The sequence below is a fragment of the Microchirus variegatus genome, assembly GCF_963457635.1.
Source record: "Microchirus variegatus genome assembly, chromosome: 1".
Taxonomy (NCBI): domain Eukaryota; kingdom Metazoa; phylum Chordata; class Actinopteri; order Pleuronectiformes; family Soleidae; genus Microchirus; species Microchirus variegatus.
This window is the reverse complement of record NC_139802.1, coordinates 38249485-38262939: the sequence shown is the minus strand read 5'-3', so window position 1 is coordinate 38262939 and position 13455 is coordinate 38249485. Positions and strand designations below refer to the sequence as shown.

The 13455-nt window shown below is 40.8% G+C and overlaps 1 protein-coding gene across 3 annotated transcripts in view; it reads right to left on the bottom strand.

Moving 5' to 3' along the window:
• Positions 1-12178, bottom strand: part of tnca (tenascin Ca) — a 32756-nt gene extending 20578 nt beyond the window's left edge. For all 3 annotated transcript variants that reach the window (XM_083889715.1, XM_083889713.1, XM_083889714.1), the window contains exons 1-6: positions 11906-12178; positions 4906-5436; positions 2690-4003; positions 2126-2389; positions 1919-2034; positions 974-1127 (exon numbers count right to left, since the gene is read on the bottom strand). In XM_083889715.1, coding sequence (XP_083745841.1) covers positions 974-1127; positions 1919-2034; positions 2126-2389; positions 2690-4003; positions 4906-5365 — 2308 coding nt within the window. In that variant the 5' untranslated portion in view covers positions 5366-5436; positions 11906-12178. The remainder of the gene's footprint in view (positions 1-973; positions 1128-1918; positions 2035-2125; positions 2390-2689; positions 4004-4905; positions 5437-11905) is intronic.
• Positions 12179-13455: the final 1277 nt, after the last annotated feature.

The window sequence follows — 13455 nt, the reverse complement described above, 5'->3', positions numbered from 1 at the left end:
AATTATGCATGAAGGGAGACCCAGCAGGAGGGCATTGCATATTAAAGATCTCATCTGTGTGGGTATAATTTAGACTTAAGATTCACAACTTTAATTGCACATACAAGTCTGTCTATACAGTATACTGTATGTGTGATTTATGGATACTGTAAGAAAGGAAAAGAAAAAACTCTGCATGGGTGCTAATTTTAGGTCTCAATCAAAGTATTTTTGTTCATTTGTTCTCATACAAAACTCAACTTGGCTCTCTTTTTACCATTCTGTGACAAACCTCCTGTGTTTACATGTGGAGGAAACATCTTTTCTCAATGTTTTGGAGCCCTGCTAAAAAGACCTCTGGGAGGACAAGGTTTAGCTTTACTTCCATCATTCATTTCTGGGACCTGTGTCTAGTTACAGCTTATACAAATAGATTACATCAGAAATGAAATGGAGCGATAACCGAGGAGTCCATGGACACAGACTTGTAAACTAAATGGCTTTTCCGTGCACAGAGAGACGACCGGCCTGCAAAAGTGACTGCACGAGGAACTGGGGGATATTTACAACAGAATGTATGGAGTGACACTGCAGTAAAGGTTTCAGTGAGCAGAGGACAGGAGCTAAGAACAAGATTTAGTGTAAGAGTTACAACATGGTCATGCTAGGCTGATATTCAATTTGTTTGAGTTATTACTCTTAACTGACAATCTGTTAGATGGGGCTGCAGAGAGCCAGCTGGTACTTCTTGTTGTTACTCTTCATCAAGGAATTTCACTCGGTGACATTATTGTATTTTATTACCGTGTTAAAGTGATGTGAAGATTATTTGTACCCTTTCAATCTGCTAATAGCTGCTATACATGGCAGGAAAATGACAATCATGTTATCTTTGACATGACAAAAAGCACAAAGATGGAATTTATTTTAAACATTTTAAACACCTATTAATTCTAATTGTAAGCAAATTGTTTGTTTTCAGTATAATACTCACTGGTAGTGACTGTTTTGGATGTTTGTGGTCCTCTTGTGTTGTTCTTGATGATGTTGATGGAGACCTCATACTCCTGCCCTGGTCCAAGGCCAGACTGTAGAAACTGGTTCTGAGAAGACGGCAGGACACTCACAACTTTTCCGTTCTCTTCTTTCTGCATGGATACATTCAAAAACATTGAGTGCATCTATGCAAACAATCACATAAAATGTTTACGACTTAATTTCACCGAAAACAGTTTACACAAAGATGATTGACATTTGAGTTCCACCCATGCAATATTTTTCAAACCACCCCAAACATATTTGGTTTGGACTCTCCTGACCGCAGAGTCATGTTTTACCAACAAACATGAAATCCAGTTTCTTTTCCAACTCATTCTAACTCAACAATCCAAATAGGTCGACATAATCCTAAATTGTTCAACTATTCATTATTATTTGAGGTCAAAATATTCAAAAACTGCAACAAAAGTAGAGTTTTTTCTACTGACAATAAAAATTTGAGCATATAAGTCATGTGTCACCAAATTAAGACCCCTGAAAAGTATAGATACATATTTAATGTGTTATATAATATGTTTAGCAACTTTGATTCTACAATTTAACATATCGACGTGAGAAAGACTGAAATCCACATCACTATTCTAACTGATATGTCGTTTTAACTGGCCATCATTAATGTTTGGAGGTCAGGGAAGTACAACAAGTTCTAGAATGATTAAAAACTCTATTTTAAGAAAACCTCCCTGGCGCATCAGCAACTTTTTGATTTAACACGTACCCACAGATCTATCATTTCCATACGTCAAGGCAACTTTTATGGTTAGTGGTGAAATAAATCCATGTTTTGCTGACACATTCAATAAGTTGGCAAAGCTTGTAAATTTCCCCCGTCAGTCCATAAAATTCTCAGCAAGCTTTCAAAAGTGACATGCAGGCTGACCGTGTTGCGGAAATAGATCTCCCAGCCATCAAAGGAGATGTCCAGCTGGTCCCACATTACCTCAACCGAGGTCTCTCTGACAGATTTGAATCTTATACCCTCTGGCTGTGGGAGAGCTGGAATGATGGAAACAAAATTAATGAAAACATTTATCCACATTTTGCCAAAGGAGCTGTCAGAAAGCTAACACGGAGGGCTGTGAGGTACCTGTAGCCACCCTCGCACTGACAGGGATACTCCTCTTGTTGCTCAGAACGGCGTAGACACTGATGAGATACTCGATGCCGGGTTCAAGCTCTTTGACAGTGGCGGACGTTTTGTCTCCAGACACAGTGATTTCCTGGAGAAGACCGCCAGAAAAGGTGGGCACAACTGTCACAAGGTATTCTGTCACCAACATCTCATTGTTCCAGGACAGGCCCACTGTGTCAGTTGTGACCTCGTCAACAGAAAGGTCCTTCGGAGGAGACACTGGAAGAATTGGGGGGGAAGAAAAAAAATTCTCATAACCACCATATGTCACACACCAGCAAACTGATGCAAACTCCAGTGTCACATCTGGCTGCGGTGTGAGGAACTGTAAAATAAATGTGACCTAAGTGCAGAAAATGGCAACACATGTTGACAGCCTCTTTTTTAAATTCACTAAAATAGTTTCTTAGAATGAATGGTGGTACATGTGGGGAGAGGAAATTGCATCACTTTGCTTTTACAAAACAAGTCGACAAATAGAAACGGTCAGGAAACTATAAAGCGGCAAACTCTTCTTACCTCTGGAGCAATCCTCGCCGATGTATCCCTCATCACACATGCACTGACCATTCACGCAGCGGCCTTTGTCGTCGCAGTTGTTGAGGCAGCTCAGCTCTGCACAGCTCTCTCCTTCATATCCACTCTCACATGCGCACCTCCCTTTGATGCAGCGCCCCCTGTTGTTGCAGTTGTCTGGACAGGCGTGCACAGAGCAGTCATCGCCTGAGTAGCCTTCCTGACAGACACACTTGCCATCTACACAGTAACCTCTGGCCAGGCAGTCATTGGGACAGGCTTTGTGACTGCAGTCCTCTCCCGTGACACCTTCGTCACAAACACACTGCCCATCGATGCAGCGGCCACGGTTTTGGCAGTTGTTAGGGCAGCTCAGTTCACCACAGTCATCACCTTTGAAGCCTGCGTGACATATGCAACGTCCGTCAATGCACTCGCCACGGCCGTAGCAGTTTGAGAAGCAGGACTTGATGCGGCAGTCCTCCCCAGCGTAGCCTTCCTCACACACACACTGGCCATTAACACAGCGCCCTCTGTGCTGACAGTTGTTGGGACAGGAAAGCTCAGCGCAATCATCCCCCTGGAAACCAGCATCACATGCACACCGTCCATTGATGCACTGGCCTCTGTTGTTACAGTTGTTTTGACACACCAACTGGCTGCAGTCTTCACCTTGGTAGCCTTCATTACATAAACACATTCCATGTACACATGAACCTCTGTCGTTACAGTCGTTGAGGCAAGTGAGGTGAGAACAGTCCTCTCCGCTGTAGCCAGCAGTGCAGGCACACTGTCCATCAACACAGAAACCATTACCGTGGCAGTTATTGGGACAGGTGCGATCTCCGCAGTCCTCCCCGGTGAAGCCCTCGTCACAGTAGCAGGTGCCATTCACGCAGCGTCCACGGTCATAGCAGTCTTTGGGACAGATGAGCTCAGAGCAGTCAATACCATTCCAGGGCATGTCACACATGCAGTCTCCATCCACACACGGGCCACGGCCTCTGCAGTTGTTGAGGCAGTTGGTCTCAGAGCAGCCTTCACCAAAGAAACCATCGGAGCAAACGCAAAGTCCTCCCACACATCGGCCGTGAACTCCACAGTTCACAGGGCAGTCGTCGATTGTGCAGTTCTCTCCAGCGAAACCCTGGAAGCACTCACACTTTCCATCCACGCATCGTCCTCGGTCCTGGCAATTACTAGGACAGTTGGGCTCAGAGCAGTTAGGTCCCCTCCAACCAGGCTCACATACACAGCCACAGGTGTCACCACTGTAGTTTCCGTGACCGTTGCAGTAAGGTTTTGTGACCACCTCACCTTTGATTTTTAAAGAAAAAGAAAAGGATATAAAAAGACTCATATGAGTTTTATAATTGATTCAAGTTAAACATTTGATAGAATATCATCTCTACAGCCATAGAAGTACACTGATACCAGGCCTCTGGTCCTGCAGATTCAACAACTCAAACAAATTGCATTGGAGTTGTAATTTCTACGAGACAGCATTGAAATACAAGACCTTTCAACACCTCAATCTCTTTTCTAAACGCAATCAACTTGATCATTCTAATGGAAGTCAGACTTTAAATAGTGATAAATATAAAGCAAAAGTCAGTTAGCTTTGTGTAGTGAGTGACTGGAAAATACGGACAAAAACAGCTTCTCTGGCTCTGATCTTAAGCAAATCAAATCCACCGACAAACATTTCTCGAGATGACTAGCAAGTGTTGTCATACTTATTTTGAAAAGCAAAAAGCTGTATTTATATAGGAGGCTGTGCGGGGGATTCATTTCTTGTTTGAGAGCCATTTTATTCTTTTTTTTCTGTTCTTACAACATCAATGCAAATAAGTTTATTTTCCAAAACTTAAAACTGCTCATTTTAGAGTATTATTCAGGCATAGCTTATTTTGGCAACTGCAAGGCAAGGTTTATTACTCTAAGTGATATAACAGCAACGACATACGATGATGTACTTTGAGCCAAATCAAGACCCATTCAAATTCATTGAAGTGGTCTCTACTGCACGAGGGTGAAAAATACACCGCCACATTTGATTCCAAAGACCTTCACAAGAGATGGATGGAGCAGATGTGCTTTCTATTGAAAGGAGACTTGTGGGTCTTCTAAACCAAACATGTTTCAATGCAAATTATGGACATATAATGGATCATTTCAGTGTTATGTACAAATAACACTGACAGAAGACTCACACCCACCTGTAGCCTGTGCACTGCTACACTGATCCCTCAGAGATGAAACAACCCCTTCAAGCAACTCCAACCGGATCAGGAGTTCCTTTAGGCCGGGCAGGTCTTCGTTACAGCCGCAGGCCTGCCGAGGTATATTGATGCGGTGTGTAAAAACGATCTGGCTCTCCCCATCAACGGTGTGCTCAGTGTGGTGATGGCCTGATGAGGCTGGTGAGTCTATGGGATGGAGAGGCGTGCTCTCTGGTGTGTCCAGTTCCACGGAGCAAAGGGAACTGCCAGGTACATTGATGTTATAGACGTGGTTGAAAACCACAGGTTGGTCTACACTGGGGAGGGTGACGTTGTGTCCTTCTGAGGGCGTCAGAGCCTGTCGCCGATGACGCAGGATTTTCTGCACAATACCACCATTTGATAAGCTGAGCAGAGCAGTGAGGAGGAGGCAGCCCAGAAAGCCTCTTACATCCATGGTGGCTTTAGTAAAAATAAATATCACTTTGACCTCTGACTAAAGACCAAAACGAATTAATGGTGAGGGTTCTGGAAAACAGACAGAAAAAAATAGACAAATATAACTTAGCAAATCATATAACACGACTTGAAAACATTTTATATCTGCAGAACCATAATCTATCTATAGAGCAAGTTGCATCTGTGTGTCCGTCTGTGACAGGCATATCTCGCTGACCGTTGGTCAGATTGCCCTAAGACTATAGATATGGGTTGAGCATGGCTCGATGGTGTGCATTATTGATTTTCACACGGTTAAACACAGAACATGGTGTTATACTGAAACAACGAGGTGTACATTCACCAATACGCAAGCACATATTTATTTTGCATTAGTATGCTACTACTTTTCAGGTAACTTGGCGAACCTGTTTCCAAAGGTAAGCTAGCGAGGCTACGATTAGCATTAGCGACCAGCGTGGCTGACAGTCACAACTTCTAGCTACGCTAATGCTAATCAAAAATGAAAACATTTGCGATGTGTCTAATGAGGTTGCACAGTGTTTATATTATGTTAGCCTTTATGTTCCTTGTCATGCATTACCATAACTGAAAAATCTTCTTCAGCTCCCACTATAAGAATACATACTTCCTACGGGCACTGCACTAGTTATTACAAATGATTATGATCAAATCTCCTAAAGCTGCATTGCCCATATTTTAAATACAAACTAGAACATTTGCATTTCCCCAAAAAATGCAGTTGGTAATGCAGAGAACTGTCAACATGTTTTGCTGTGTATTTCTATACATCTAGTAATGAGTATTCATGCTTTTGCCCTGTGTGTCATTTTTTGTACTACAAAACCCTGAAAAATATTGAAATAGTAGCTAGAATGTGTTAAACGCTAATCGTTTCCATGTATGAATTGTTCAAATTGGCTTTTAAAATGTAGGCCATGTTTATGTCTGTATTTCTTCACATTCACAGCCTGATTTTTCATTCCAACTGTCAGACTGTGCCACACGCCAAATCTTTCCAGAACCTGCCATTTGAGATAAAACAGAACCAACGCACTGATGACACAACATGACATTTCTACAAGAATCTAAGTCATTACAAGACTGAATAGAAGATAGTGAAGCATAACATTGAACCCAGCAATTTCTAACAAATACATAATGTGTCTGCTTTTTCTTCTTGGGATTTTAGCTTTTCATAAAAGGTAAAAAAAAAAAAAAAGAGAGAAAAGAAACAGACTTAACACAGACTCTATTCACTGATACATATGTTTTACATTTATATTATGTAGAGTTAATCAGGGTGACGGAGCACATGTACTGCAATTTAAGAAGGGATTTAAAACTAAGGAATCCACAGTTGTGTTGGCACATCAACTTCTGCCACACTATTGCCACACAAATTAAGACCCACAACGTACCCCATTTATACTTCGTATAATGTGGTAAAATAAAGTGAAAATGGAGAAAAACAAATTGCCCCATAGATACAATCCTTCTCACCCCTTAACTGCTCAGATGACTTCATCAGCTGGACATAAAGAACACTATAATTTGCGGGAAATAAACTAGAACTAATGACAACCTTCATCCATGGCGTGGGAAAGCATCTATGGATGAATTTGTACTCAGTTTCCAGAAGATCTGAGTATTGGTAAAATAATACAATACAAAGGACCGGAGTGACTGCACCCTCTGGCTAATATACGATATAAAAAAACAATGATACTGTTATCGATAAGGAATTGCCTATAACGGAAAACTACAGTGTAGAACTCGGACGTTTAGTATATTTACTCATCACCTAGACTTCAAACATCTGGCACCCTGCAGTATCCTATGTTAAACATCTCGTCCTCACACAGGCAGCAAATGACACAACAGTGTCCCGCTCGTATCCATCACATCTATAGTTTGCATCTTGTCCGTTTATCACTTGACACAGGATGTTTGCCCTGTCGTTCACATGCTTGTCTGCTGCCATGATGTCTGGGAGGGATAAAACCCTGTCAGTGATAGATTTATGGATTTGGTCCAGATTTTTCTTCTTCTTCTTTTATTTATTTTTTGCTCAGTAACTCCCAACAGTGCTCACACATGCAACCACAAGAAAAACTATTTTACAGTATACATTAAAAGCAGGTGGTGCACTTTCTCGTGACATCACCTGGAAAATTGTTGGACAGAGATACATTAAAATATATCATGCCACCACCACCCACACATAACTTGAATTTCAATATGAAGAATTCAAATTTAACACATCATTTTACTGCAAATACTGCAGAAATCGGGCTCAGAAATCGTAATAAATCTTCAACACCATGCAACATTCACTGCTACAGACAACATTTACTGTCACCGATGATCTTCTGCTGTCTAAATGTCCTGATCACATCCCGCTTTATTACAAGAGTTCATCTTTGACGCATTTAAAACAATTTCACACTAACATGTGGAGTAATGAATAATAGCGTCTGTAATACTTGCTGTTATAAAGCTAATTCTTGTCAGGTGGGCAAGTCTCATGCTCTGTCCATTACTCAAACCTTGACATTCAAAGAGTCATCTGTCAGTTTTTGATTGAAGTCCTTTTCCCTCAATCAGACTGAAACCGTCGGGCTCCATCTTAGTCTTTGTAGTTAAACTATAAATACTGTACTGAGTATTTGACATATGTTACAGTGTACATTCCTGCATGTACAGTAAGTCTTTTACAAATGTATACAGCATGTATGCACATGTTTACATATTTAATTTTCCTGGTAGGCAAAGAATGATTTATGCAAGTGGTGACACTCGTTATATTTGTAACTCTTGAAATTGTGTTTGAATGTAATTACACTTCTTTTATTTATGGAGCTGCACGGTGCAGTGAACAGCAGCTGCTGTGTTGTTTATGGCACATGTAGGCAGTGCTTTAGACAGATTTACATAGTGTTTTAGTGAGAGAGAATGTCACACAGACAGATAGATGCTGAGCTGAAAGAGCATTATGTTAACTCATTTGACAATGGTTTAAATGTTTATGTTAAACAGTTACGCAATACAGCTTTAATATAATGAATGTAGTTGTCGGTCTGCAGTGTCAAGTCAAGTCTGTGTGTATTCCCTTTTGTTTCAATTAAGAATTGGCTGGATTGAGAAATGCCGAGGACGACAAGAAACATCACATATCTTATTGAATGGAAAATAGCTGCCACCATTTTCATCACTTTCCCCCATAGTCCCTTTAAACGAATTGTGGGTTCAAAGGCAAAACCCTCTCATCAATCCTTTTCCCCCTTTATTGTGACCTGACCTTTGACTGCAACTCTGGCCTGACCTTTCTCTCATGTGCCCCTTAGCAATACTTTCACACCTCCTTCAGTAATATGGAAAGGCACATAACAACCCTAGGCTAGAGTTACACATCTGGTGAGTGCGATGATTACTGCAGGTCATGACTGCTGCTGCAAATCTTAAAACCAGGTCTTGCAATGTGTTTTTTATCTCCCGCAAGACAATTTTACAAGACACTGAGACTGGTAATTTGCAGTCAGTCACAGAGGTAACCCCAGTTAAAATGCTCAAGAGGTAAGAAAAGGTAAAAATGAAAAAAGTGAAACAGGTCGCTTGCTTTTGCAAAACAGCCCAAATACAATTTTGTGAAAATCAGGCCATCTGTAGTAAAACTAACGAAAAAACTTTAAGATTTAAAGTAATGACAGAAAATTAATTACTTAATTTCATTAATTATTCCATTTTGTTGTGATTGGGGAATGATTGTATAGTAGAAAAGTCTGTTTATACTTCTTAGCTTATGTTACAACATTATCAAATTGTCATCAAGTTGCATTCACTGCAGGTTTTAGATACGTCATCTCCACACGGTAGCACACACCAAAAAAGACATATTAGCCAACTTATGTTAATTGTATACACAGTGCGGGATAAATGTTCTACTTATACATTTTAGATTGTTAATAAACTTAAAAGGCAGTTATGCAGTTTATGCAAAGGTGGTTTGATGGCATTTCAGAGACTTGAGCAAAAAAACAAACAAACAAAAAAAAACTACATAATTAAAAGTTGACTGAGGACATCTCTTTGGATTATCTGGACATGGGAAGACCATTTGCACAGAAAAGTGAAATAAATATAAGCTGTTCACTAAGCTGTAATCCAGAATTGCTGTAGCTGTCGTGCTCTTCCCCCACGCTGGCAACAAGAAGGGAACTTTCCCACGTGGAAACGAGAAACTGGGAATGTTGGCCCTGGACTGACGACATCTGTTTTGCCTTGTCAATGAAAAAAAAAGTACAGAGGTACTGTATCCTGTGTCCAGACAATGCCTCAGTTATGGCTACCTATACTAATTCTGAAAAATACTAATGCATGTATTACTCTTTACTATCTCCATCTATCGCCATCGTCCAGATGAAGGACTGTTCTGCATTTTTCTCAGTGATTCATGAGAATGATACAGAAGCGACACGTCTGGAGTCTGGACACATGTCTGATGGGAAGCATTTGTGGCGCAGAGCAGCATGTCAGGACTCTGGTCACTGGTGGACATTAATCAAGTGCATCTGTTTGCTTTGCTCATCTGTGATACTTCAGTGTTTTTATTTTCCGTGAATGGTAAAGTCTTATTCTCATAGTATCAGGAACAGCTGGAAATCATCTTAGAAAAAAAAACCAACAAATGGGAATAGTTACTGTGGCCGATAAAACAAAAAGGGAAACTGCAACACCTCATTAACAGATTGCAAATTTCCACTCTGCTGCACATCGGCGTTACCCTTAGGTCCCCTGGGGAGAAATAAACCTGCACTTTGTTTCCACAGGTGAGCCTGAACAGGATGCAGACCTCAGACTGGATTTTAAGTATGGGCACGCTCCCCCACTTTAAGATAAAGTATGTAAGAAAGTGTTTTTCAGTTTCAGGATTTAAATATGTAGATATACATTTGTTGATTTCAGCAGCTAAAATATGAGGGGTTGCTTTTGTCCTTTGGATTTTGGACTCTTGATCAGACACAACATGATCTAATAATCTACTGAGAAAATAGAGATTAATTGCCAAGGAAAGTAAGACTCTTGGTGTAATTGGTTCTTCAGCTATCAGACTGATGGTTAATAATCAGGAGCAGTAATTGGCAAAGACAAATTCAACTCCTTTGAAACATCTGTGAAGTCTCCATCATAAACAACACACCTGACTCTGGACAGATTTACAATGAGAGAGGTCTAAGCTGCTGACAGAACCTGCAGTTACACTATAAGAGGTATTTATTGTGGTGTAAAAGTTTGACTTGACTTCATAATGTCTGGCTTAAGAGAAAAACAGACACTACTGGGAAAAAGTAATCCACAACAATGCCCCCACTAACGCTCTGTGTCATCACTGTCAGGCCACACAAACGCTACCTCTGTTTCTCCACTGACACTGGAATTTGGGGCACTGAAAAAACAGTCAGAAACATTTTACATAAAATGCAGAGGAGTGTGACACTGAGATCAACCCCTGGCTCTTTGTGTAGAGGTCAACGTAGAATGAGCCCTGGGGGATCTGCAGTTACTAAACCAGCTGTCCGGTTTGATCAGAGAGACACCATTTCATGCAGTGCTGATGCATAGACACATCCCAGGACAACCAATTGTTTGCCTCAATATCTTTGGATGATAAGTTTAAGAAATGCGGGTTTGGGATAAATATGTACATCTGAGGAAGTGAGTGATTCTAATCTTCTGCTAAAATGCTCATTTCTGCTGAATGTGGCCTGGAAACGGTGACTCAAACCCACGACACCAAAGATGAAACAGAAGTTAAAACCACTATAAGCAGGATTTTGATTTCAATTAAGCAGGGCTAATGGACTGAACGGATGAGGTATTTTCCCCTCCTTGCCCACACTCGCAAAGCATCATCCACTTTTCCCATCATGCAATCGCAATGATGAAAAGATTCCACACAATGAAAACTTGACTGCACTGTTCAAGGTAATGCGATGAATCATCAGGCTGCAAAACCTCACCAGAGATGCTAAAAAATGCATGCACATGCACACAGACACACACTTAAGAGTCTTTCAAAAACCATTATTTGTTTCGACACACAGATGTTTTTATATACTTTTGGGCAATGATGTACAAACTGAGAAAATGTGTGAGAATCATTTTGGTACGGTGAGGACTGCTGGCCCTTCTACTGAGGTTATCAAGTCTGTGGATAACTCTTCCACATGTTCAATCCCACAGAAGTCAGTCATCAACTCTGATTGTTATTTTGGCTGCTACGAGTGTCTGACTGAGAAAAAAGTTGCAGTCTGCACCAGGAATGTACCGCCAATAAACAGTAATTGATGCCAGTGCAAACCTGGTGTTGTAGTTACCTGTGCTAGACAGAAATCTTCCAAACAACAGCACATGATATATAACTGCTGCTATAATGTTTTGGGGTTTTTAAATCCATCTTTAAGAGCATTAAAAAGTACCAAAAAATGCTGTTACTGCATGACATTCAAGGAAATTAAGATCCATAAACACATCTTACCTTTACAAGGTGCAGGTTTACTTTACCCCCGCACACCCCTGCAGGTCAAATGAGGTTTTCCTCTAAAAATGACACAGAGTCACTCTGTCGTGTCACTGCTTCCTCTAGCAGTCTCTCCAGGTAGGTGTCCGCTCTGTCAGTCCTTCCTCAGCGAGCTCCTTATCCTTCCTCAGCATCCACAGCTCAGACTCTGCTTCAGCTCCTTCAATTACGAGGAGAATGAGAGTGACTCAAGAGAAGAAAGGGAGCAAGACAGTGGCAGTAAAATGTCTTTTAAAGTGTGAGGAGTGTTCAGCTCTGACCCCCATTTGCTTTATACTCCAATCCTTAAATAGCCATCATTCTCCCTCCCTCCCTCCTCAGTCCTTCCTCCCTCCCTCCCTCTCCTGCAAGCTAATGGATACAGAGCCGAGCTGCTGCCTTTAAATAAGATGCCAGTGTGACTGGGAGTCATGACAGAGTGAGCGGCGCTTGTGGTCATGCCGGAAAATTAGAGGGAAAAGATGGGAATGAGAAGAAATTGAAGTCGGACTGCAGACAGCAGACAGACGTTTCCCTCTTCAACTGTATTAACAGTGCAATAATGATTTTTCGTTTTCTCCAGCTCAATTAAGGCTACAAATAAAAAACTATAATCTTTATTCAGCTTTCTCAGATTATATATCATATATCAGAAAATACTCTCTCAACCATCCAGTGTCCTTATTTCCATACTTCACACTAATCCTTCAGCTTATAAGGATTTGCAGCGATGTCACATTGATGGATGGCTCACACAATAATTCAAGTCCAATCACTCTTAACTGGAAGCAATGTGTGACACATTCTCTGATTAAACATTTTCTGGTGACATACTGTAATAAAAAAAAAGAGTGTTACGTTAAAGAAGATATGTAAATAAAACCTTTAACCGAAACGATAACTTGATCTGGCACAGACAGGTTACTTTTTCATACATTTAACAGATGGAAAGAACAGGACACACATTAAAATAAAAGCAAGCTGCTGCGTAGGAATAAGTGATATCGGCTGAACATGAATGTAAAACCACAAGAATATTCAAAAGCTCTAGTGGGGAAACGGGCAACACGCCACCATACAGTAACTGTCTCCACAAAGTTAAATCTTAATATTATTAGTGGAGGATAAGGCAAGAATCAGCTTTAACCTCTAACAGTGAGTCAGTTCAGGACTAGTTAAAGAGGAGGGAAAAGGGTTGAAGATAATTTAAACTGGGTGAGTTTCTTCAAGTACTGCACTTCTACTCGATGCCAGTCCATCTACTATTCCTTATTCATTTTGTGAGGTCTTGTTTAAGCAACTTCAGAGATTCCACAATAACATCAAACCTCTGTACCCGAAAGAGTAACAACAGTGGACGACAGCATATTTACACCTGGCACTGTCAAACAAGAACTACAAGACTGTTTATTTCTGTACAGTGTTGAAGGAAACCCTCAATAGCCATGATGAAAGAGACAAGATTGAAAACACAAAGGAGGTTTATCGTTTAAGCTTGGGGACATAAACATTTGCACCTTTTTTTTCTT